General features: G+C 47.6%; 1 protein-coding gene across 1 annotated transcript in view; it reads right to left on the minus strand.

Moving 5' to 3' along the window:
• SLC9A1 (solute carrier family 9 member A1) overlaps nt 1-23,781 on the minus strand; it is a 104,211-nt gene that overhangs the window by 17,646 nt on the left and 62,784 nt on the right. The window contains exons 3-7 of the mRNA XM_060257916.1: nt 19,588-19,838; nt 15,026-15,243; nt 12,670-12,872; nt 6,820-6,909; nt 4,478-4,548 (exon numbers count right to left, since the gene is read on the minus strand). Coding sequence (XP_060113899.1) covers nt 4,478-4,548; nt 6,820-6,909; nt 12,670-12,872; nt 15,026-15,243; nt 19,588-19,838 — 833 coding nt within the window. The remainder of the gene's footprint in view (nt 1-4,477; nt 4,549-6,819; nt 6,910-12,669; nt 12,873-15,025; nt 15,244-19,587; nt 19,839-23,781) is intronic.

The following is a 23,781-nucleotide window of genomic DNA, read 5'->3' on the forward strand; positions in this document are numbered from 1 at the left end:
TTTTTTTGAGAAAGTGACTACCTTGCTGGATCAGGGCAATGCTATAGACATATTTTATCTTGATTTCAGTAAGGCTTCTGATAAGGTTCCAGATACTATCCTTGTCAAGTTGGTAAAATGTGGGTTGGATCCTATTACCATTAGGTGGATCTGTAACTGGTTAACACATCACACCCAAGGAGTGCTTGTGAATGGTTCCTCATCCTCTTGGGAGTGACAAGTGGAGTACCTCAAGGACCTGTTCTGAGGCCTGTTTTGATCAACATCTTTATAAATGATTTAGATGAAGGAACAGAGGGAATGTTTATTAAATTTGCAGATGATACTAAATTGGGAGGGGTTGCAAATACTGTAGAAGACAGAAACAGGATACAGGATGATCTTGACAGGCTGGAAAACTGGGCTGAAACCAATCAAATGAATTTTAACAGGGATAAATGTAAAGTTTTGCATTTAGGTAGGAAAAATCCAATGCATGGTTATAGGATAGGGGAGACTTGTCTGGGCAGTAGTATGTGTGAAAAGGATCTAGGGGTCTTAGTGGACCATACGCTGAACATGAGTCAATATTGTGATGCAGTGGCTAAAAAGGCAAATGCAATATTGGACTGTATTAACAGCAGTACAGTATCCAGATCACATGAAGAGATGGTATTGCTTTACTCTGCTCTGGAAAGACCTCACCTGGAGTATTGTGTTCAGTTTGGGGCACCACATTTTAAGACGGATATAGACAAGCTGGAACGGGTCCAGAGGAGGGCAACAAAGATGGTGAGGGGTCTGGAGACTAGGTCCTATGAAGAAAGGTTGAAGGAGCTGGGGATGTTTAGCCTGGAGAGGAGGTGGCTGAGAGGTGATATGATCACCATCTTCAAGAACTAGAAGGGCTGTCATATGGAGGATGGTGCAGAATTGTTTTCCATGGCTCCAGAAAGTAGGGCCAGAACCAACGGGTTGAAATTAAATCAAAAGAGTTTCCAGCTTAACATTAGGAAGAACTTCCTGACTATTAGAGCAGTTCCTCAGTGGAACAGGCTTCCACGGGAGGTGTTGGACTCTCCTTCCTTGGAGATTTTTAAACAGGCTAGATGGCCATCTGACAGCAATGCAGATCCTGTGAACTTAGGGGGAGGTATTTGTGAATTTCCTGCATTGTGCAGGGGGTTGAACTAGATGACTCTGGAGGTCCCTTCCAACTCTATGATTCTATGACTTTGATAAATACCCTTGGCATTGATTTCAGCCCAAATGGAAGTGCTCAGTATTGGAAGAGCCTCTCATCACACATGAAATGTAAGAAACTTCAGTTGTGGCTGGCACTTCATGTCCCCTTAGGGGAACCGGGAAGGCTCTTGGGCTGAGGGCTGGATACCTTGATATGGTGCCAGAATGGGAAGCACTAGGGTATGAGGGGTTCCTGGTGCCATTGGCTCCCAATACACTTGCATCTGTGAAAAGTGTGGGGGGAGGAGCCTTCCTGGCCCTCAAGCCTCTTCTGCTTCCTTCCTGCAGCTGCAACAGTTCATTCTCCTTCTGTGGAATGGGACTGCAGCACTCTATGGAGCACTGCCAGAGGCATCCTGCTGTGAGACAGAGCCAAAAGAACTGAGGACTCCTGGGATAAGCCCCTTCCCTCTGTGATGGCAAAACTGACTGACCTTGCCTTCAGAGAGGAGGAGCTATATCTCAGAAGTAAGGACTGCCCCAGCCTTAGGACTACTGCAGAACCAAAGACTTCCCATCAAAGAGAGAGAAGTAGCTGATGGTTCAGGCAGTTCTGGAGGAAGACCTTATACTTATCATGGATTGCATACTTATCATGGATTAAATTTACCTGTTCTGGCTGGGGTTGTGATCCATCCCACAGCAAAGTGCTTTAAGCCCCATGGATTCCAATGGTGGGGGAGAGTAAAAGCATGTTTGCAGCTTCGACTTTGAAATCAACAAGTTCAACAATTGAAAAATACCCCTAACTGCTGTTGGATTGTGTAGGTAGCTAGAATACATCAGCAGGACACCAGCCTCATGATAACCATGTCTACAGGAGTGAGTGTCAAGTCTGCTTTAACTCTGGTCAAGCCTGCACTCAATCTTTGGTTCAGGAGAGAAGCATCCTGGGTAAAGCCATACTGTATGCCAATGTTGCTAGCATGAACTCTCCTCACCCCCCCCCTCCTTTCCTTTGTTATGTAGCTGTGCTTTGAAATGGGAATATGTGAAAGAGATAATCGGGCCTTCTCAGGCTGGGCACCGGGGGAGGTTGGAGTCGAGGAGATGCTCAAGGCCAAAACCGGCCTGAGAACGAATTTGTAACATCAATGTGTGAATGTGCCCTGCATAGTACCCCTCCCTCTGAGCCGCTCTGAGACTCTTCGGAGTGGAGGGCGGGGTATAAATCCAATATCTTCATCTACCTCACAGGGTGTCTGTTGTGGGGGAGGGAGGTAAAGGAGATTGTGAGCCGCTCTGAGACTCTTCGGAGTGGAGGGCGGGATATAAATCCAATATCTTCATCTACCTCACAGGGTGTCTGTTGTGGGGGAGGAAGGGAAAGGAGATTGTGAGCTGCTCTGAGACTCTTCAGAGTGGAGGGCGGGATATAAATCCAATATCTTCATCTACCTCACAGGGTGTCTGTTGTGGGGGAGGGAGGTAAAGGAGATTGTGAGCCGCTCTGAGACTCTTCGGAGTGGAGGGCGGGGTATAAATCCAATATCTTCATCTACCTCACAGGGTGTCTGTTGTGGGGGAGGAAGAGAAAGGAGATTGTGAGCCGCTCTGAGACTCTTCGGAGGGGAGGGCGGGGTATAAATCCAATATCTTCATCTACCTCACAGGGTGTCTGTTGTGGGGGAGGAAGGGAAAGGAGATTGTGAGCCGCTCTGAGACTCTTTGGAGTGGAGGGCGGGATATAAATCCAATATCTTCATCTACCTCACAGGGTGTCTGTTGTGGGGGAGGAAGGGAAAGGAGATTGTGAGCCGCTCTGAGACTCTTTGGAGTGGAGGGCGGGATATAAATCCAATATCTCCATCTACCTCACAGGGTGTCTGTTGTGGGGGAGGAAGGGCAAGGAGATTGTGAGCCGCTCTGAGACTCTTCGGAGTGGAGGGCAGGATATAAATCCAATATCTTCTTCTTCTTCTTCTACTTCTCAAGAATCCCTTTGAAGCGTACCTTATATGCTTGCATTCTACTGTATGATCTTTAGTCTTTCAATCTCCTTGTAGTCGAGAACCATGATATCAATAAACTAGCTACTTTGTTATCAACAAAGCCTCGTTATTGAATCAGCCGACTTGACAGTGAGTGGCCTGCTGTAAATGTGAGCAGCAGTTCCTGTGCCTACTATTGTCACAAAACAGCACTCTCAATTTAAGAAACGTGCAATAAGACACATCAAGTTAAGCCTCCACAGGCCTCCCTGCTTCAATTCTTTCTTACACAAAATGCAATTGCATCCTTTCACTTCGGTTAAAAAAAACACGTATCACCACCATCCCTCCAGTTCTGTTCTCATTAGCGTTAAGCATCATATCACCATCGTGTTAATGTTTTTTAAAGGAACAAAGCCAGTTTATGAGCTCTGCCTCCAGCCTCAGTTTCCCACACCTGAAGAATTCAGGAACGGAAGAAGAAATGGTCTTGGCATAGCGACACTCTCGGAGTCCCCCCTAGTCTCTATGGTTAAAGACCACAGGGATTAAGGGATGCTGCCAAAACCATCACCCAGAAGTTACATTGTATTCTCCCCAAATGCCACCCTCCTCCAAATCTCCAGGCATTTGCTGAGGCAATACTGTGAACTCCACGGGGCCACATCCACAGCAAAGGCAGTGGCAAGGTGTCCTTCAGAGAGCCACACCCAATGCTCTTTGCAGCACACATCCCCCATTCATCATCATCATCATTTTATTTATATCCCGCTCTCCCCGCCGGAACAGGCTCAGGGCGGCTAACAACATAAATCAATACATTATATTATACAATGATATTTAAAACAAAGACTAATTTAACAATTTAATTAAAATTCTAAAATTGATAAAATTAATATGCTGGTGCTATTACAGTAGATGGTAAGTTTACTTTGCAGTCTCTCTCTTTAGCCGGTGAAGGCCATCCGAAAAAGGATGGTCTTGCAGGCCCTGCGGAACTGTTCAAAATCCCGCAGGGCCCGCATATCTTCCGTTAGCTGGTTCCATATGTGTGGAGCTACAACAGAGAAGGCCCGGGCATGGGTACTCTGTAGTTTTACCTCTTTCGGCCCAGGGATAGTCAGCAGGTTCTTCGCTGCTGACCTCAGTGCTCTCTGGGGTTCATATGGGGAGAGACGGTCCCTAAGGTAGGCAGGTCCTCGGCCATATAGGGCTTTAAAGGTAATAACCAGCACTTTGTAACGAATCCGGTATTCATCCAACAGTCAAACCTGCCCAAAGGAAATGAATGAAAAGCAGAGCCTTGCCAGCTCAGCACTTACTTGTCCTTCCAGTGATGGTGGCCATAGTGCCCACATATGTCCTCAATCCCAGTCAAAAGATGATCCAGGAACTTTAAGGAAGGGGAAAAGAGGAAATTAATAAATATGCTTTCGTTTACTCCTCTGTCGTGTAAAAATCTGCACTGAAGCCCAAGCCTGTAATATTTTATACCCGGGAAAAAGGTGATTTGGTATAGCCACTGGCTGCTCTGAGGACTGCAGCATGGAAACCGGCTGGTCCAAATGTACAGACTGCACTACAGCAGGAGAAAGGTGGGGATAGAAATATTTTATATAAATAAATAAGGCCAGAGTCATGTACCGAGCAAAAGCAAAAAAAACCAAACCCAAACCCAAGGCACGACAAAAGGAATCCAACTTTGAAAACCTGCTCCTAATTCAGTTAAAACCTCTTTGGAGATTAAAAACGTTTTGAAATTGTCAAGGGATCTTGCCGATTAGGGAGCGCCGCCATTTTGGCAGCTCTAAAGCCAACCGGAAGAATGAAGAAACAAAACAGGCAGCGCATACTTTTAGGAGTGGATTCCAGCTTGAAAGGTTCCTTTGCATTTAAAACAAAACACCTTCCCACCATAGAAAACGACAACAGCAAGAAGGCAAGGTTCTACCGCTTCAATTTGCTTTGTGTACCGATTTTCTGTTTCCGGGAAAGGAGTTTTTAAACACAAGGGAATGTTCCAAAAAACGCTAAGAAATGAAATGGTACAAGTCCATTCCTCCAGTTCATTCTCCTTTACGTGTGTCCTTCTAGTTACCTGCCATACTTCAGAGAATGGGACATATGAACATATGAAGCTGCCTTCTACTGAATCAGACCTTTGGTCCATCAAAGTCAGCATTGTCTTCTCAGACTGGCAGCGGCTCTCCAGGGTCTCAAGCGGAGGTTTTTCACACCTATTTGCCTGGATCCTTTTTTGGAGATGCCAGGGATTGAACCTGGGACCTTCTGCTTCCCAAGCAGATGCTCTACCACTGAGCCACTGTCCCTCCTACATATGAAGCTGCCTTCTACCGAATCAGACCCTTGGTCCATCAAAGTCAGTATTCTCTTCTCAGACTGGCAGCGGCTCTCCAGGGTCTCCAGCTGAGGTTTTTCACACCTATTTGCCTGGATCCTTTTTTGGAGATGCCAGGGATTGAACCTGGGGCCTTCTGCTTCCCAAGCAGATGCTCTACCACTGAGCCACCGTCCCTCCCCAAGAAGAAGCACATTTGTCAAAGAGATGGAAAAGCTAATGCATGGAAAAAGGAGAGGAATCTATGAGAGAAGGGCACAGGCGTCTTGGGATATTGTTTGCAACAGATGTCTCAAGAGATGCACTCTCCATCCCAGTTCACGCCACTAATAAAGAACTTGAGCCTCAGACCACAGCTCCAGCTGCCTGGCAATTTTTTTTAAAAAAAGGTATTTGGGAATCACATTTCTCTTCTCCTGTGCTGAAGTACACACTAACCAGATTTTTTACAAATAAAACAGAAATAGATATAAAACAGTATGAACAACCTTGCCAATTATGTAAAGATTGAGAAGCAGTGAAATAAGGTGCAGTCCCATGGTTGACCCCTGGGGGGCAAGAAAGTCCCGTGCCAACCACTTGCTTTATAGGCAAGTTAAGCCGTAACAAAATTGGAGGGTGAGTGGGATTATGCAAGCTCTAACCTAGGAAATTTCAGCCCCCAATTGTTCCCACATGCTTACTTTTTAAAATGTACTTGTTATTACCTGCTTCATACCCCTAACTGGCAATGACACATGAAGGAGAAAATGATTAAGGAAGCAGCAGAACTAAGAAGAAGAAGATGATATTGGATTTATATCCCGCCCTCCACTCCGAAGAGTCTCAGAGCGGCTCACAATCTCCTTTACCTTCCTCCCCCACAACAGACACCCTGTGAGGTAGATGAAGATATTGGATTTATATCCCGCCCTCCACTCCGAAGAGTCTCAGAGCGGCTCACAATCTCCTTTCCCTTCCTCCCCCACAACAGACACCCTGTGAGGTAGATGGAGATATTGGATTTATATCCCGCCCTCCACTCCGAAGAGTCTCAGAGCGGCTCACAATCTCCTTTACCTTCCTCCCCCACAACAGACACCCTGTGAGGTGGGTGGGGCTGGAGAGGGCTCTCCCAGCTGCTGCCCTTTCAAGGACAACCTCTGCCAGAGCTATGGCTGACCCAAGGCCATGCCAGCAGGTGCAAGTGGAGGAGTGGGGAATCAAACCCGGTTCTCCCAGATAAGAGTCCGCACACTTAACCACTACACCAAACTAAAGGAGCACCTAAGGATATTTCAGGGCCAAGTAGACCCAAACTGGTACCTGTGTGTGAATCTCCTCGTTGATGGACCGCTTGGTCTCCTGCTTCTTTTTCACTGCTAGAAGGTCCACCAGAGGGCGGATGGTCATGCCCTGTGGAGAGACAAACTGGTTTGAATTCATCATATGAGTGCTACATGCTGAAAGGAAAGCTTCTTTTGCTCTGAAAGATAATAGGGTAATATTCAGATGTGATCAAGGAAAAGGCAGACAGCTGACATAGGCTATGCTGAGCTAGTTAACATCTGTTCTGGCTGGGAAGAGGTTCAAATCCCTAGCATCTCCAGCTGCAAGATTAGGTGATAGGAAAAAAAAATCTCTATGGAAGATTCTGGAGAACTACTGCCAGTCAGAATAGGCAAGACTGACTTTGCATACATGAAATTTCCTTATAATGAATCAGACCACTGGTCCATGAAGGTCAGTATTATGTACTCAGATTGGCAGCAGTTTTCCAATGTCTCAGGCAGAGAAAGGTCTTTTGCATCACCTCCTTGTCGGAGCGGGAGTAGCAGAGTGAGGGAGATGACTTGCCCGACACAGGGCTTCAGGAAAGAAAATCAGGCAGACACGTGCAACTAGTGCCAAAAGGTGTATTAACATATATACACAACAAGTGCTCTCTTGTGCAGTCTATACAATATCACCTCCACGGACAAAGTGCTTCGCCTAACCACCATCTCACAGGGAGAGACCTGTGTGATGCACACACAGATCATATATAGTCCAAGCAGCCAATCCTGTCCGTGCTGACTCAGCAGATTGCATCACTTGGCTTCTGCCGGCTCAAGCCGGTCTGCTGATCAGGTCACTGTGACCTAGCCTGGCAGCTAGATCACCAGCTGTCATACTGTAGCTGTCAGACTGGGTTTATGTAGATTCTTGCTCCAACACACCTCCTAATCTATTTAAACCCAGTATACCCAAACACTTTACACAGTTTTCATGTTCACTTGCAACATTACAGTTCATATTTACGTAGCTCGGAACCCTTTCCGGAATTCGTTCAGGAACTCATCATGATTGTAAAACACATCATCGTGTTCCTGTTCAGCCAGCTCTTTCAGACGCTTGGCTTCAGCCTCCTTCTCCCTTGCCTCGCACTCTGCCACCCAGGCTTTCCATTTCTTAGCCTTTTCTTTTAACATTTCCTCAAATCCGGGTGGGTCTGGATTGACAGTCAGAGTGACATAGGGACACTTGTACCTAGCGGGACGTTGGCCTTTGGTGGACCTGGCAGACACCCGTGGCCCTGTGCTTGGACCAGCTTTGTCTTCTTCGGGTTGCTCTGTTCCCACCTCCTGGGCTGGTTGCTCTGCCCCTGTAATTGGGTGTTGAACCTCCTGACTCTCACACTTTACCTCCAGTTCCTGCATTTGAGGCTCTGCCTCCTGACTCTGCTCGTCAGGCTCTGTGCCAGCATTCGGCTCACCTTCTCCAGCCCCACTGGGTGCCACCTCCTGGGCTGGAGTTCTGGGCTGCGCTCCAACATCGTTATCGCTACTTGGCAGCAGGACAAATTGTTTCTGCAAGGAGTGCAACCTTGGCCAGCTGCTTTCTTCATTGAACTGGGCACTCTTACTAAGTGTTATCTTGCATTTGCTATTGCAGAAACGATAACACCTGGCCCTTGGCTTGTAGCCCAGAAAAATTAGGCTCTCTGCCCGGACATCCCCCTCCCCGCTACTCGTGGAGTGGATGCCAACCCGAGCCCGTGACCCAAAGACTTTTAAAGAACTCAAATCTGGGGTCTTGTTCAACAGTAACCTGTAAGGCACATTTTTCACAGTATTACACCAAACCCTATTTTGCAAAAAAACAGCTGCATGTATGGTTTCTGCCCAATAGGTCATTGGCAGTTGTGCATCCTCTAACATGCAATACATCACATTCTGCAATACAGCCCCATGCCCATTTTCTCGGGGCGTTGCCGGGTTCGTCAGACGGTGGGCGATGCCCTTGTTCTCCAGCCAACGTTTCATCTGGTTAGATAAGAATTCCCCCCCTCTGTCGGTTTGTACAGCCAGGAGATTAACCCCTAATTGTCTCTCCACTGCTTTGACCCACTTGGTGAATGTCTTATACACCTCAGACTTATGCACCATGGTGAAAACCCACGCGTACCTCGTGTGGTCGTCGGTGGCCACCAAGCAGTATCTCCTCCCCGACAGACTCTTTGGCAATGGGCCAATAACGTCTAAATGGACTAGTTCCAGGGCTCGTGTGCTTTCCCTTGAGCTTTCTTTAGCAACAGCACACGCCTTGCTTTTGGTCTTCTTGCAGACCTGGCAATCCAAATAACATTTGCAAGGATTTACTTTCAAACTAGGCACAAGCTCCAGGGTTTTCTTTAACGCCCTAAATCCGCAGTGCCCGAGTCTCCTATGGAGCAAATGTATACAATTATTGTGCACAGGCTCATTCGACACCTGAGCCACCTGGGCACAATCACTCTGGACCACATACAGTTTACCTTCCCTCCTTCCTGTCACAAGCAACTTTCCCCCACCTCCCAGGATTTTGCAGCAGGTTTTCTCAAATCTCACCTGGTATCCCTGGTCAAACAGTGTGCTAACACTCAACAGGTTAGACTGCAGTGAGGGTACATACAACACATTTTGCAACATACATTTCAGTGCAGGAAATTCCACATTGCCTGAGCAAACAGAATTGGCAGTGGTCCCATCAGCCAATCTCACATACTTATGCTCAGGACTGTCAATGTTTTTCAACAACTCCTTCTCGCAGCAGAGATGGCTCGTTGCCCCGGAGTCTAAAATCCAAGCAGACCCTGTGCTCTCTACTGCAGACGTGACCAGCCGGGTTGCTTCCTCACACGGGCTGGCGGTCCTCCGCTCTCGCCGCACACGCCCCCGCCTCTTCTCCCTCTCAGGGCAAGCTCGGAGCAGGTGCTGCGACGACCCGCATCCATAGCAGCGACGGACTGCAAACGCAGTCGGCTCCACTTCCTCCACCTTCGGACGCCTGCCAGCAGCAAAAGCTGGCTCATTCTTGGCTGTCTTCCCGGACACACCGATAACAGCACGCTGCCCGGCCGACACCCCCGGACAGCTCACGGCCGCAATTCTCTCTTGGAAGTCAAGCAGGTGGGCACAGACGTATTCCATGGTCAGGGTCGCTACGTCCACCGTCTCCAGAGAAGTTATCAGGGGAGTGTACTCAGGTGGCAACGACGACAGCAAAATGTACACTCTGTCGTCTGGAGCTACAGTCTTGCCTCTTGCCTCCAGCTCAACGAAACAGTCCGTTAGCCGTTTGATGTGATCTTTCACACACCCTCCAGCCGGCATAACGGTGCGGAACATCCTCCTTGTCAAGGCCATGAGGGAACCAGCAGTGGTGCTAACATGCACCGCACTCAACGCGTCCCAGGCAGCCTTGGGAGTGTCCTTCCCTCGCACATAAACCAGCTGGTCATCTCCTATAGACAGCACTATGTTGGCCAGTGCCTTATCCGATAACACAGTCTCGGCAGGAGATAAGTCAGCAGGGGGGTTACTCACGAACAGCCATTGCCCTTCACGCTTGAGGTAGTGTTGCATTCTCAGGCTCCACACCGCGTAGTTGGCTGAGGTGAGCTTCTCAACGGCTACTCCAAGCTGTTGCTGAGCCATCGTGCCGACTCCTCCTCACAGCTGGCTGCCGACGTCCCTCTGGCTCTCAAACAGAGAACGGTGGTGCTTCTGTGTCCTTCACCGGCGTTCCTCGCCTCCGGCTCTTTCCAAACTCACAGTCAGCTCAACTCTCAACTCTCTCCTCCGCGCAGCGGAACCGCCCTGGGCCCATAACCCTGTCGGAGCGGGAGTAGCAGAGTGAGGGAGATGACTTGCCCGACACAGGGCTTCAGGAAAGAAAATCAGGCAGACACGTGCAACTAGTGCCAAAAGGTGTATTAACATATATACACAACAAGTGCTCTCTTGTGCAGTCTATACAATATCACCTCCACGGACAAAGTGCTTCGCCTAACCACCATCTCACAGGGAGAGACCTGTGTGATGCACACACAGATCATATATAGTCCAAGCAGCCAATCCTGTCCGTGCTGACTCAGCAGATTGCATCACTTGGCTTCTGCCGGCTCAAGCCGGTCTGCTGATCAGGTCACTGTGACCTAGCCTGGCAGCTAGATCACCAGCTGTCATACTGTAGCTGTCAGACTGGGTTTATGTAGATTCTTGCTCCAACACTCCTACCTGTCCTTTTAACTGGAAATGCTGAGGATTGAACCGGGAACTTTCTGGATGCAAAGCAGATGTTCTGTCACTGAGCCACAGCCCCACCTTGATGGAGCAAACTTCACGTGTATGCTCAGTTCTAAACATGAGGAACCAAGTGCTTGATTGCAGTCAATCTGCAGCAAGTGGCAAACCACCCCTATATGCCCGTTGCCTTGGAAACCCTATAAGGTTGCCATAAATTGGCTGCAACTTGACAGTACTTTCCACCACCTCGATCACCCACAGGAAAGAACGACTTTGTTGAAACAGGGATTTATCCGCCTCCTCAGCAGACTTCTCCAGTGGTTTCCTGTCTAAGTACTAACCCCGACCAACAATGCTTAACTTCCAAAATACGACAAGATTGGGCTAGCCGGGGACATCCAGGGCCATTGCTCAGCAAGGATGACAGGGGAGAGGAGCTGATCCGCAGGAAAGGCAGGAGTCCCTTGGCCCATTTGTGAGAAAACATCCAAATTATGAAATTGCTTGTGGATGGTCACAGTATGGGTCCCAGCCAAACAGCAGCAGAACTGCTGAAGGTCACATAATCTTCAGGATTTAAGAACCACTTTTACGAGATCAGACTAAAAATCTGAGACTCCCTACAGTGGCTGACCAGATGTCTTTATCCCCTGCTTCCCAGAGCCAACAGCTTTCACCTGCTGCCTCCCCCTGCCCAGTATGCTTCCATGTAGCTGTTCTTAGACCTGGTCTCCACAAATCTGTCTAATCCCACTTTAATGCCATTTATGTCAGTGAGCATCTTGCAGCAGTGAACTCAGAGAGCAAGAGCGGCATACTGATTAGAAGTGACAAACTACTACTCAGATCTAGGAGACTGTAAAAGGATAGCTGTGTCAGTCTGTCATAGCAAAACAAAAGTCAGTGGCACCTTTAAAGACTAACAGCATTTCTTTCAATGAGCTTTCACGAGCCACAGTTTATCTCTTCAGATTGTGCCTCAGAAAAGCTCATATTGAATGAAATGCTGTTAGTCTTTAAAAATGCCACTGGACTCTAACAGGACCTGAGAGACCCAGGATGAAAATCACATTCTGCTGAGAGAACTTGGGTCAGTCCTTCTGCCTAAACTGAACCTATCTCACTGGGCTGTTGTGAGAATAAAATGGGAAGACTGGGGGAGAACAATGTCTAATGACTGGGAGGAAGGCTGGGATTTTTTTAAAAGTACCAGGTAGATAAATAGTAAGCTAAACTCTGTCCTGCACAAATTCCTTTTTCTATCCCTCCAGTCAATTTCATGGCATGATCCAAGGTTCTAGTCTTTCTGGATAAAATTAAAGTGCCAAACTAGGCTTTCCCTCACTTCAGTGCAGGAGGCGCTTCAGAAGAGATTACCCATTTGGAAACAGCTGCCTTCACTGTAGGAGGCTGCTTGGCTTGGAACTTCCTAACATTATGTGGAACCTCCGAATAGTTTACTACTGGACTCAGCCCTCATGCCAGCCATTTTGTAGTTGGTCACATGGCAGTCATTTTGTCATGGTGTGTGCTACCTGTTCTCAAAATTCCAAAGCTGTCCCCAAACTTAACTATGTTGAGGACCCCTGGTTTAATTTTCATCCTTAAAGGAAGTCTACAAATCTACCTGCACAAAGACAGTGAAGAAGATGACTGTGATGATAGCTGTGAGGAACATTTCTCTCATGTCAAAATGTTTCTTCTCTATGAGGAAACCCAGGGAAAAGGCAATAGCTCCTCGCAGGCCACCATATGCGATGATGAACTGATCCTTCGGGGTCAACTTCACAATGCGGAATTTGTTAATGAACCAGGTCAGCCCAAGGACACCTGAATGATAAATAATCACAGCAGGAGAAGATTATTAGGGTAAGGCAAAAAGATAAAAAGGGACAGACAGCTGAAAGCAAAGTTCCCTCTAAGCTCCACAGTGTTGCGAGCGGAAATTCTACCTCGTAAGCGAAAAAAAGGTTGTGAGCAAGTCTACATTTGACTATTGTGTAAATTAGTTCTTTAGAATATTACCTCCATAGCCTTGTAAAAATCTCAGAATAAATTCTTTTAAATTATATTTAAACTAGATTTTAAGAACAATTTAAACGTTATAAGAGACAACAGAATCAAGTCAAATCTCACCCACCCCGCCTCCACTATATTAGTAGTAGAATTCCCTGTAGCGTGCGCTGGGCTATGCCAATGCACAGATTCCTTGAGGCCAGTGCAGGGATTTTCTTTACAGCACAGCTGGTCCGAGGAGTTGGTGGCCACACACATCTGCCGTCCTCCTCCCCTCCCCCGCCCACTGCTCTCCTGCTCTTCAACTGGACTGGTGGCTCATCAGTTAAACTCATTGGGGAGGGAGGAGGTTGAGGAGAAGTACCAGATGCTATGGTGAAAATGTGGTGCCTCTACCTCAAAAAACAGCCCCTCCAGAGCCCCAGATATCTATGGATCAATTCTCCATTATATTCTATGGCAACTGATCTCCATAGGGTATATAGGAGTGCCCAGCAGTCATTTCCCACCTGCCCATCCCCCTATCAATCTGCCCAAACTACTTATTTATTCAAATACTTATATCTCACTTTCACCTGTGACTCAAGGTAGCTTACAAATCCTATTGAAAAGCATAATAGGAAAAAAAATAAGATTACCTTGTGCAAAGAAGGAAAGGAAGGAAAATAATTGTTATGAAAATAATTGAAGATATTGTTAGTGTTATGTATGAGCTGTTTGAAACTGTAGAAGGGTGAGTGTTTATGTACATATATTTTGTTACTTCTCTATTTACTTTTACTTTTTGTTTCTGTATCTTTTAAAACAATGTTTTAAATGTTTGCTTGGCATACCTACACTACTCCACTTCTGCCAGGCACAAGAAGAAGAAGATGATATTGGATTTATATCCCGCCCTCCACTCCAAAGAGTCTCAGAGCGGCTCACAATCTCTTTTACCTTCCTCCCCCACAACAGACACGCTGTGAGGTAGATGAAGATATTGGATTTATATCCCGCCCTCCACTCCGAAGAGTCTCAGAGCAGCTCACAATCTCCTTTCCCTTCCTCCCCTGCAACAGACGCCCTGTGAGGTGGATGAAGATATTGGATTTATATCCCACCCTCCACTCCGAAGAGTCTCAAAGCGGCTCACAATCTCCTTTACCTTCCTCCCCCACAACAGACACGCTGTGAGGTAGATGAAGATATCGGATTTATATCCCGCCCTCCACTCCGAAGAGTCTCAGAGCAGCTCACAATCTCCTTTCCCTTCCTCCCCCGCAACAGACGCCCTGTGAGGTGGATGAAGATATTGGATTTATATCCCACCCTCCACTCCGAAGAGTCTCAGAGCGGCTCACAATCTCCTTTCCCTTCCTCCCCCACAACAGACACCCTGTGAGGTAGATGAAGATATTGGATTTATATCCCGCCCTCCACTCCGAAGAGTCTCAGAGCGGCTCACAATCTCCTTTCCCTTCCTCCCACACAACAGACACCCTGTGAGGTGGGTGGGGCTGGAGAGGGCTCTCACAGCAGCTGCCCTTTCAAGGACAACCTCTGCCAGAGCTATGGCTGACCCAAGGCCATGCTAGCAGGTGCAAGTGGAAAAGTGGGGAATCAAACCCAGTTCTCCCAGAGAAGAGTCCGCACGCTTCACCACTACACCAAACTGGCAAGACAGAGAACTATGCTCTCAGTACAACATCTTCACCCTTTTCTCCTTTCCCATCACTGGAAGGAGGGAGGGCAAGAGTTTCCTCTTCCAGCCTAGGAGTCTGACCCTCACAAGCCATTGCCAGAGAACTGCAATTCAAAGAGAACCACTGGTGTAAGCTAAGGAAGTTTCCTTCTCTTGGGGAATCCTGCCCCTTTCAGGTCTTTCATTCTTAGCATTTTAGGGATGCCTGCACTCTGGACAAATGGCTAAATTCTGAGGTCTACACACATGTACAAACCTCCTCCTTTGACCCTGAGAACCTCACCTAAGACCCTGGCAATCAAGCAAAAAATCAGGGTGCAGATGACAAAGGTCCAGTCCCAGCGGTGCTTTCCAGCCACAGTGGAGACACCCAAAAAGATGAAAATGAGGGTCTCGCTGACACTGCTCCACATCTTCAGGAAGTACTTGATGGTGGTGTGGGATTTATGGGAGATGTTGGCCTCCACGTAAGGGCGCATAACTACCCCAGCAGCAATGAGCCTGCAAAGGAAGGAAGAAACAGAGTATAGGAAATCACAGAAATCACAAGAAATGGTCATTTCCCTCCCAGGTGTCAGGCTTGGTGACCCTACATTCCAGTGTCATTCAAATGCAATGTCTAGGATAGAAGGGAAGGAACCAGTGCTCTTTGGGCAGATGACACATTTTGTATAAAAGCTCCCAGGTTAAATCTATAACAAACTCAGGGCATTTTCGCACTTACCTTAAGCCGGAGCGACGTCCCTCTTCACCGCGCAGCGTCTGCGTGGTTTTCGCACTAATTGCAACGCAGCACCTGGAAGAGCCGCAAAGTCCCGCGGCTTTTGCGTCGCAAGTGTAAACTGGTTTTTGGCGGTTTACATTTGCGACGCAAAAGCCGCGGGACTTTGCGGCTCTTCCAGGTGCTGCGGAGCAATTAGTGCGAAAACCGTGCAGACGCTGCGCGGTGAAGAGGGACGTCGCTCCGGCTTAAGGTAAGTGCGAAAACGCTCTCAGTTAAAAACTCTCAAGGCTCAGGACCAGGAAAGACAGTGGGCATTTTCGCACTGACCTTAATCGGCAGTGTCGCCCCTCTTCAGCGCGCAGGATCAGCCCGGATTTCGCACCAATTGCCGCGGAGCACCCGGAAGAGCCGGAAAGTCCCGCGGCTTTTGCGGCGCAAATGGAAACTGGACTTTCCGGGTCTTCCGGGTGCTCCGCGGCAATTGGTGTGAAATCCGGGCAGATCCTGCGCGCTAAAGAGGGGCATCGCTGCCGATTAAGGTCAGTGCGAAAACGCCCCCTGAGATACTGGATACTTAGTACTGGGCTAGCTGGACTTCCAACCCCATAGGAGAAGATTCCTTTTACTGTATCAATAAATGGCGAGAGGGGAAAAGAACAGAAAATCACCATCACAAGCTTCAAGTACGGTATAGCGGTTAAAGTGCCAAACTAAGATCTGAGAGAACCAGGTTCAAATCCCCCACTCTGCCATGGAAACTCACTGGGTGACCTTGGGCTGATCCACGTACACTTAGCCTCACCTACCTCACAGGGCTATTACGAGGATAAAACGGAGGACGATGATTTAAGCCACACTGGGCTCCCACTGGGGAGAAAACCCGGGTATGAATTGATTAAATAAGTAATAATAGTAAATAAAATAAATACACAAAGTACCAAAGGATTAGGATTCAGAGATGCACTGTAAAGTTCAGACAGAATGGCAAACCAAAGTTTATTGCTACGTGCATGAACCTGGGGGATACCGGAGGTCCCTGCCTGCTTTTGGTCAGCTCTCCCTCGAAAACCATTGTGTGTAAACTTGTGAACTGTGGTTTGCACTTTCCTCCCAAGAAGGATTCTAAAACCAGGACTGGGTGACTGCATCAAATCCTAGGTTGCAAGGAAAGCATAGGCCAGCGTTTGATGATTTGAACGTACTACTCATTTAAGTATGTATATTTCCTACATACCCAACAACAAACTTGTTCATGCCTCTTCAACCATGGCTCATTTTTCCCATAATGAATATGCTATAGCATGCAATTAAATGGTTCACTAGGGTTTGTAGAATCTTTCGGGCTCAAGTGCCGTGTTCTACTGGAGAAAGTTTTACTTCCAGACGTTTCGTTCTCGGCTGCGGAGAACAGCCTGCTCCGGCTGCAACGCCACTGAGGATGTTCTCCGCAGCTGAGAACGAAACATCTGGAAGAAAAACTTTCTCCAGTAGAACACGGCACTTGAGCCCAAAAGATTCTACGAACCCTAATGATGTTACCAGCCGTGAAAACCTGAAATCTTTGATAAATGGTTCACTGTTTTCCATGTTACAAACCTTAGCTCAATACCCAGATGAGCTCCTAGCTCTATTACAACTGTTCAAACAACACTCCTTCGTCCACTACAAAAGGTGTGTCTAATATTTCCAGCTTTTATTTTTCCCTCCCTCTCCGATGGCAAAAACTAAGATAAGCGTACTAAGGTTTCACAGAGCACAGCAGTTTGTGGCTCTCTCTTTTGGGTGCACTTTAATTCTACTCAAACACAAAGCCATAAACTTTATATACTAAGTTACAAATAATGCATTTTATGTTGTTAAAACGCTAAGTTTTAACACCTACCTTAGGGACCGTCTCTCTCCATATGTTCCCCAGAGAGCACTGAGATCTAGTTCCCAAAATCTCCTAAAAATCCCTGGACCAAGGAAGGCCAAACTGAAAACAACGAGAGAGCAGGCCTTCTCAATTATGGCTCCCCACTGGTGGAATCAGCTACCGGAGGAAGTGCGCCCCTGCCTTGGCGGGGAGGGCGGGATATACCATATTTTTCGGTCCATTAGACGCTCCAGACCATTAGACGCAGGTGCCTGGCTGGGAGACAAGCGGCGAGATCGCTTCCTCCGCCCCCACCGCAAACCCAGCACTTCGCAGGGAGCGATCTCGCCGCTTGTCTCCCAGCCAGGCACGCAGGCGTGGGGGAAGCGCCAGGATCAGAGGCGGAGGCAGCGGATCCCACCCCCCCCCCCCCGGAGGAAGGTACGTACCTTCACTCCATAAGACGCACACACTTTCCCCCCACACTTTTTTTTTGGGGGGGGAGTGCATCTTATGGTGCGAAAAATACGGTAAATAAAAGTTTATTATTATTATTATTATTAATTAGATAGTATTGTCTATATTTCAATTTTCCCCGAATTTCCTGGGTTCTCCTACCCCTTCAAAATTTCCAGAAATGTTTACATTTCTACTCAGGCCTCTTGAGAAGGGTTGGGGCAGATTGTACTGCAACAGATCTACCAATGATCCGGCTCAACATAAAGAAGTTTCCCACCTTCATTCCAGAAAAGGGAAGACCAGCCTAAATTTTCTCCCACTCTCCTTGCTTGACATGGCTGCTCTTTTAAGGCTCGATTTAAACCCAATGCTAGCTCAACCAGACGCCACAGGAAGTCGAAGTCATAAAGTGCCTTGTTTTGGCTGGGCCGCTCATTGTACAAAGCAGTTCTGTGTCCCAGTAGCAGCCTCCTTTAAAAATGAGAGACGGTATGAAATGCCACCAATGACTCTTTTTGCCCTCCTCCATTGCCAGGGCTAAAGCAAGCCTTACTTTACAATATGTTTTATTCATTTTTGCCTTCTTTTTCCTCCACTGGGGACCCCAAAGAAGCCTCTGTATTCTTCTCTTCTCAACGGGGAGGGACAGTAGCTCAGTGGTAGAGCATCTGCTTGGGAAGCAGAAGGTCCCAGGTTCAATCCCTGGCATCTCCAAAAAAGGGTTCAGGCAAATAGGTGTGAAAAACCTCAGCTTGAGGCCCCGGAGAGCCGCTGCCAGTCTGAGAAGACAATACTGACTTTGATGGACCAAGGGTCTGATTCAGTATAAGGCAGCTTCATACGTTCATATGTTTGGGGAGGGACAGTGGCTCAGTGGTAGAGCATCTGCTTGGGAAGCAGAAGGTCCCACGTTCAATCCCTGGCATCTCCAAAAAAGGGTTCAGGCAAATAGGTGTGAAAAACCTCAGCTTGAGACCCTGGAGAGCCGCTGCCAGTCTGAGAAGACAATACTGACTTTGATGGACCAAGGGTCTGATTCAGTATAAGGCAGCTTCATATGTTCATATGTTTGGGGAGGGACAGTGGCTCAGTGGTAGAGCATCTGCTTGGGAAGCAGAAGGTCCCACGTTCAATCCCTGGCATCTCCAAAAAAGGGTCCAGGCAAAGGGGTGTGAAAAACCTCAGCTTGAGACCCTGGAGAGCCGCTGCCAGTCTGAGTAGACAATACTGACTTTGATGGACCGAGAGTCTGATTCAGTAGAAGGCAGCGTCATATGCAGGAGGAATGGTGGCTCAGTGGTAGAGCATCTGCTTGGGAAGCAGAAGGTCCCAGGTTCAATCCCCGGCATCTCCAAAAAAGGGTCCAGGCAAAGAGGTGTGAAAAACCTCAGCTCGAGACCCTGGAGAGCCTCTGCCAGTCTGAGGAGACAATACTGACTTTGATGGACCGAGGGTCTGATTCAGTAGAAGGCAGCTTCATATGTTCAATTTTATCCTCACAACAATCCTGTGAGGTAGGTTAGGCTGAGTGTATGTGACTGGCCCAAGGTCACCCAGCAAATTTCCATGGCAGAATGGAACATTTGAACCTGGGTCTCCCAGATCCTAGCCTGACACTCTAAGAGCCTCTCTTTTATGCCCATTTATGTAGAGTAACTGCAAATGGAAGTCCTTACTGAAATATTACTGCTTTGGGAATCAGATTTTGTCTAAAAAGTGAGATTAAAAAAAAAGAAGAGGCGCGCCTCTGAGCTGGCAGATTCCCCACTGGAGTTTGGCTTCAAAGGCCCAGCCTGCCAATACTTACGCCATGATGCCTGAAAGGTGGAAGAGTTCTGCTGACAGGTATGCCATGTAGCTGTAGAGAAAGACGAAGAGAGGCTCGATGACACGGATGTGAGAAGTGAAGCGGGAAGTGAAGGCAGCGGTGATGCCATAGACTACCCCGACGAAGACACCCCCAAGGGATACCACGAAGAAGCTGAGGAAACCCAGGATGATGTCAGTGAAGGTGATTTTGTCAAGGGTGGCGAACTCATCGAAAAGGTGGTAGAGGACCTGGAGGGAAAGAAAAGAGGGAGACAGGATCTCAGCCCAAGAAAGCCGTGATGAGAGATGGCCAGCTGACATGAAAATGGTGGCAAATCAGTAACGTGAGAAAGGGAGGGACGGAAATGATCAAGAGGTAGCTTTAAAAATCCGCAACATTCACCCTGTTGGAGTGCAAGTCTCTAATGTAACTGCCTTGGAATATCTATTTCATCTAGGCAATAACAGAAACAAAGAAATCAACTAAAGCAACATCAACAGCATTAAAAAACTGCAAACAATGGCTGCTGCTGCTCTTTCTCTCTCTCTCTCTTTTTTGAAGTGTCACCGTCTTGGTTTTGGTGCACATAAGATAGGGAGGCAGCACAGAGATTTGCATACCTAGTAAAGAAAGCAATCGGCCAGAACGAATAGCCTTAAAAAAAATTAACGTGACTTCAGGCCAAACTATATGTTATGGATTTGAGTGACTCGGGTCTAGGGATTCACTTTGCCTGCAAGCAGACGTTACAGGGAGTGGAATTTCTGACGTGCAAAGGGGCCTGATTCAGGGTTGTAGCCAGGATTTTACAAGTTGGGGGGCTTTTAAAAAGTCAGGGGGCACTTTTTCCCATCCACTTGCCGCTTCTCAGAAACTTCCTGGGGTAGGAGCAAAAGCTGGAGGCTCTGAATGTGGCCAAATTGAGGCAGCAAACCATAAAACTTTGGAGTGAAGAAGAGACAGCACCTTGCGTCCTAGCAGGGGGGTTTCCTTCCACCTCCCTCTTTCCCACCCTGGCACTTTTCAGTCAGGAGCTCCACCTGTCCCCCCCCCTCCCCAGTCCATTCCACATGGCTTCCTTTGCCCCCCTCCTCTCCACGTGTTGCTTTTCTTACTGCAATGCACTGTGACTTCCTCAGTTCTCCTGGCTCTGGCTGCCACTGATGATGCTTCGATGGCTCAGCCACGGCAAAAAGAAAATGGGAAAAGAATCAGACTGCACCCTGGAGGCCCCCTGGAAGCCAGGGGAGGGGGCTTGCCTGTCAGTCAAGGGGCAGTGCCCCCACAGGCCCCCTTGTGGCTACAGGCCTGGTTTGGTGTAGTGGTTAAGTGTGCGGACTCTTATCTGGGAGAACCGGGTTTGGTTCCCCACTCCTCCACTTGCACCTGCTGGAATGGCCTTGGGTCAGCCATAGCTCTGGCAGAGGTTGTCCTTGAAAGGGCAGCTGCTGTGAGAGCCCTCTCAGCCCCACCCACCTCACAGGGTGTTTGTTGTGGGGGAGGAAGGTAAAGGAGATTGTGAGCCGCTCTGAGACTCTTCGGAGTGGAGGGCGGGATATAAATCCAATATCTTCATCTACCTCACAGGGTGTCTGTTGTGGGGGAGGAAGGGAAAGGAGATTGTGAGCCGCTCTGAGACTCTTTGGAGTGGAGGGCGGGATATAAATCCAATTATCTTCATCTACCTCACAGGGTGTCTGTTGTGGGGGAGGAAGGGAAAGGAGATTGTGAGCCGCTCTGAGACTCTTCGGAGTGGAGGGCGGGATATAAATCCAATATCTTCTTCTTCTTCTTCTGATTTGGTTTATGATAACATCACAGGGGGAGGTACCCACCTTCCTTCCCCCTCACGCTATTTTCCCAAGATAAAACATAAATAAGGCTCCACAGCAAATTACTCCCCTGTAGCTCTGTTTCAACTTGGAAAAATGGTGAGGCGGGTGGGGAGAGACAGGGGCTCCTCCTCTCCCTGCTCCAAATCAAGCCCCTGTGCACTTTAAAAAATACTTTCTCCATAGCTCCTGTATAAATGTGGGGGGAACAAGCCCCAGACCTGACTTGTTAAAATTTGTAACATGCAGTTTAGCCCTTATTCCCAGTTGACTCATTATCTTGCTAAGCAAAACAGGAAGACTCAAGTATGAACATTCAAGTGACACGTGGCAACATAAGGCTAACAGTGCTATCCCTTGATTGCCTGTCAGACATTGTAACTTACCTTAGAATGTACCTTGATTAGATGTGCTCTCTTGCCCTAACTAACGCCATTTTGTTTGCTATTACTAACCATGGGAATAAAGATCTGCATTTCAAACAGAGAGGGACAGTTGCAAACCACAAGTGAGGAATTCCTCACTTGGCACCAGCAGGCGCCTTGAGCCTTTGAAGATGGCTTGCCCCAAGGTAACCAGCGGGGTTCCTTCCCGGGGAATGAGATAAGGAAGGTATGGGAACAGACAACTGTCTCTCTGGGTGTGAGGACGACTTTATTGTTTTGCTTTCATGTGCACGACAAAATACCAAGCGTAGCCTTGGAATGTATCAAACTCAATTGGCTTCTATCCCAGACCACTAGTTCTCAAATAAATGGATTAATTTTGAAACAAAATGATTTGTTTTTATTTGAAGTTCCAACGTCTGACATCCCCCCCCCCCCCCCCAATCCGGAGTTCAACTGACTCAAGTCAACCTAACTTTTCAAAGGATCGCAATGCAAACAAGACAGCCAATATGCAGGCAAAATGCATATTTTGCGGCAAAACCCTTCAGAAGGACAGGAGAAAATCTATTCAAGTGGGTAGCCATGTTTGGTCTGAAGAATCAGAACCAAGTTTGAGTCTAGAGGCACCTTTGAGACCAACGAGGTATGAGCTTTTCTGTGCATGCACACTTCTTCAGATATGTTGAAACAGATGTCACCAACCATTCCATATAGGTAGAGGACGGGGAGGGTGTTGTCAGGATTGGAAGGGCTAATTAGAGTCAAGATGCATAAATAACTGAGCCGTAAATTGTGTGGATTACAACAAACTGTGGCAAGTCCTTAAAGAGATGGGAGTACCAGACCACCTCACATGTCTCCTGAGAAACCTGTATAAGGGTCAAGAAGCAACCATCAGAACAGGATATGGAACAACTGATTGGTTTAGAATACGGAAAGGAGTTCGACAAGGATGTATATTGTCACCCTGCTTATTTAATTTATATGCAGAGTACATCATGCGGAATGCTGGCCTGGATGAAACAAAAGCCAGAATTAAGACTGCCAGGAAAAACATCTACAACCTCAGATATGCAGATGATACCACTCTAATGGCAGAAAGTGAAGAAGACCTAAAGAACCTCTTGTTGAGGGAGAAAGAGGAGAGCACAAAAGTAAGCTTGAAACTCAACATCAAAAAAACTAAGATCATGGCATCCGGCCCCATCACACCTTGGCAAATAGAAGGGGAAGACATGGAAGTAGTGACAGACCACATTTCTGGGATCCAAGATCACTGCAGATGGTGACTGTAGCCATGAAATTAAAAGACGCTTGCTCCTTGGGAGGACAGCTATGGCGAACCTGGGCAGTATAATAAAAAGTAGAGACATCACCCTGCCAAGAAAAGTCCATATAGTCAAAGCAATGGTATTCCCAGTAGTAATGTATGTGAGAGCTGGACCATAAGGAAGGCCAAGCGCAGAAGAATAGATGCTTTTGAGATGTGGTGCTGGAGAAGACTCTTGACTGTTCCCTGGAAGGTCAGATGCTGAAGCTGAAGCTCAAATACTTTGGCCACAAATGAGAAGGGAGCACTCTCTGGAGAAGATCCTGATGCAGGGAAAGACAGAAGGCAAAAGAAGAAGGGGACGGCAAAAGATGAGATGGCTGGACAGCGTTACTGATGAAACAAACACGAATTTGCGCAAACTTTGGAGGATGGTGGAAGACGGGAGGGCCTGACGTGACTTTGCCCACGGGGTCGCAAATAGTCGGACTCGACTTTGCGACTGAACAACAGCAACAAAATCTAGTTAAGATTGGATTAAGGCAATTGGTAAGAACTATGTCTTGCCAATTGTATTAATGATAATTAAGCAAAGTCATCAATTGAAAAGTGTGGCAAAGCTCTTCGGGTCTCTCTTGGGGCACTGAAGAAAACAGACAGTTTTTTATCATTTTCAGCTTTGAAAAGCTGCTCTCACCCA

Source organism: Heteronotia binoei, chromosome 17 (genome assembly GCF_032191835.1).
Source record: "Heteronotia binoei isolate CCM8104 ecotype False Entrance Well chromosome 17, APGP_CSIRO_Hbin_v1, whole genome shotgun sequence".
NCBI classification, from domain to species: domain Eukaryota; kingdom Metazoa; phylum Chordata; class Lepidosauria; order Squamata; family Gekkonidae; genus Heteronotia; species Heteronotia binoei.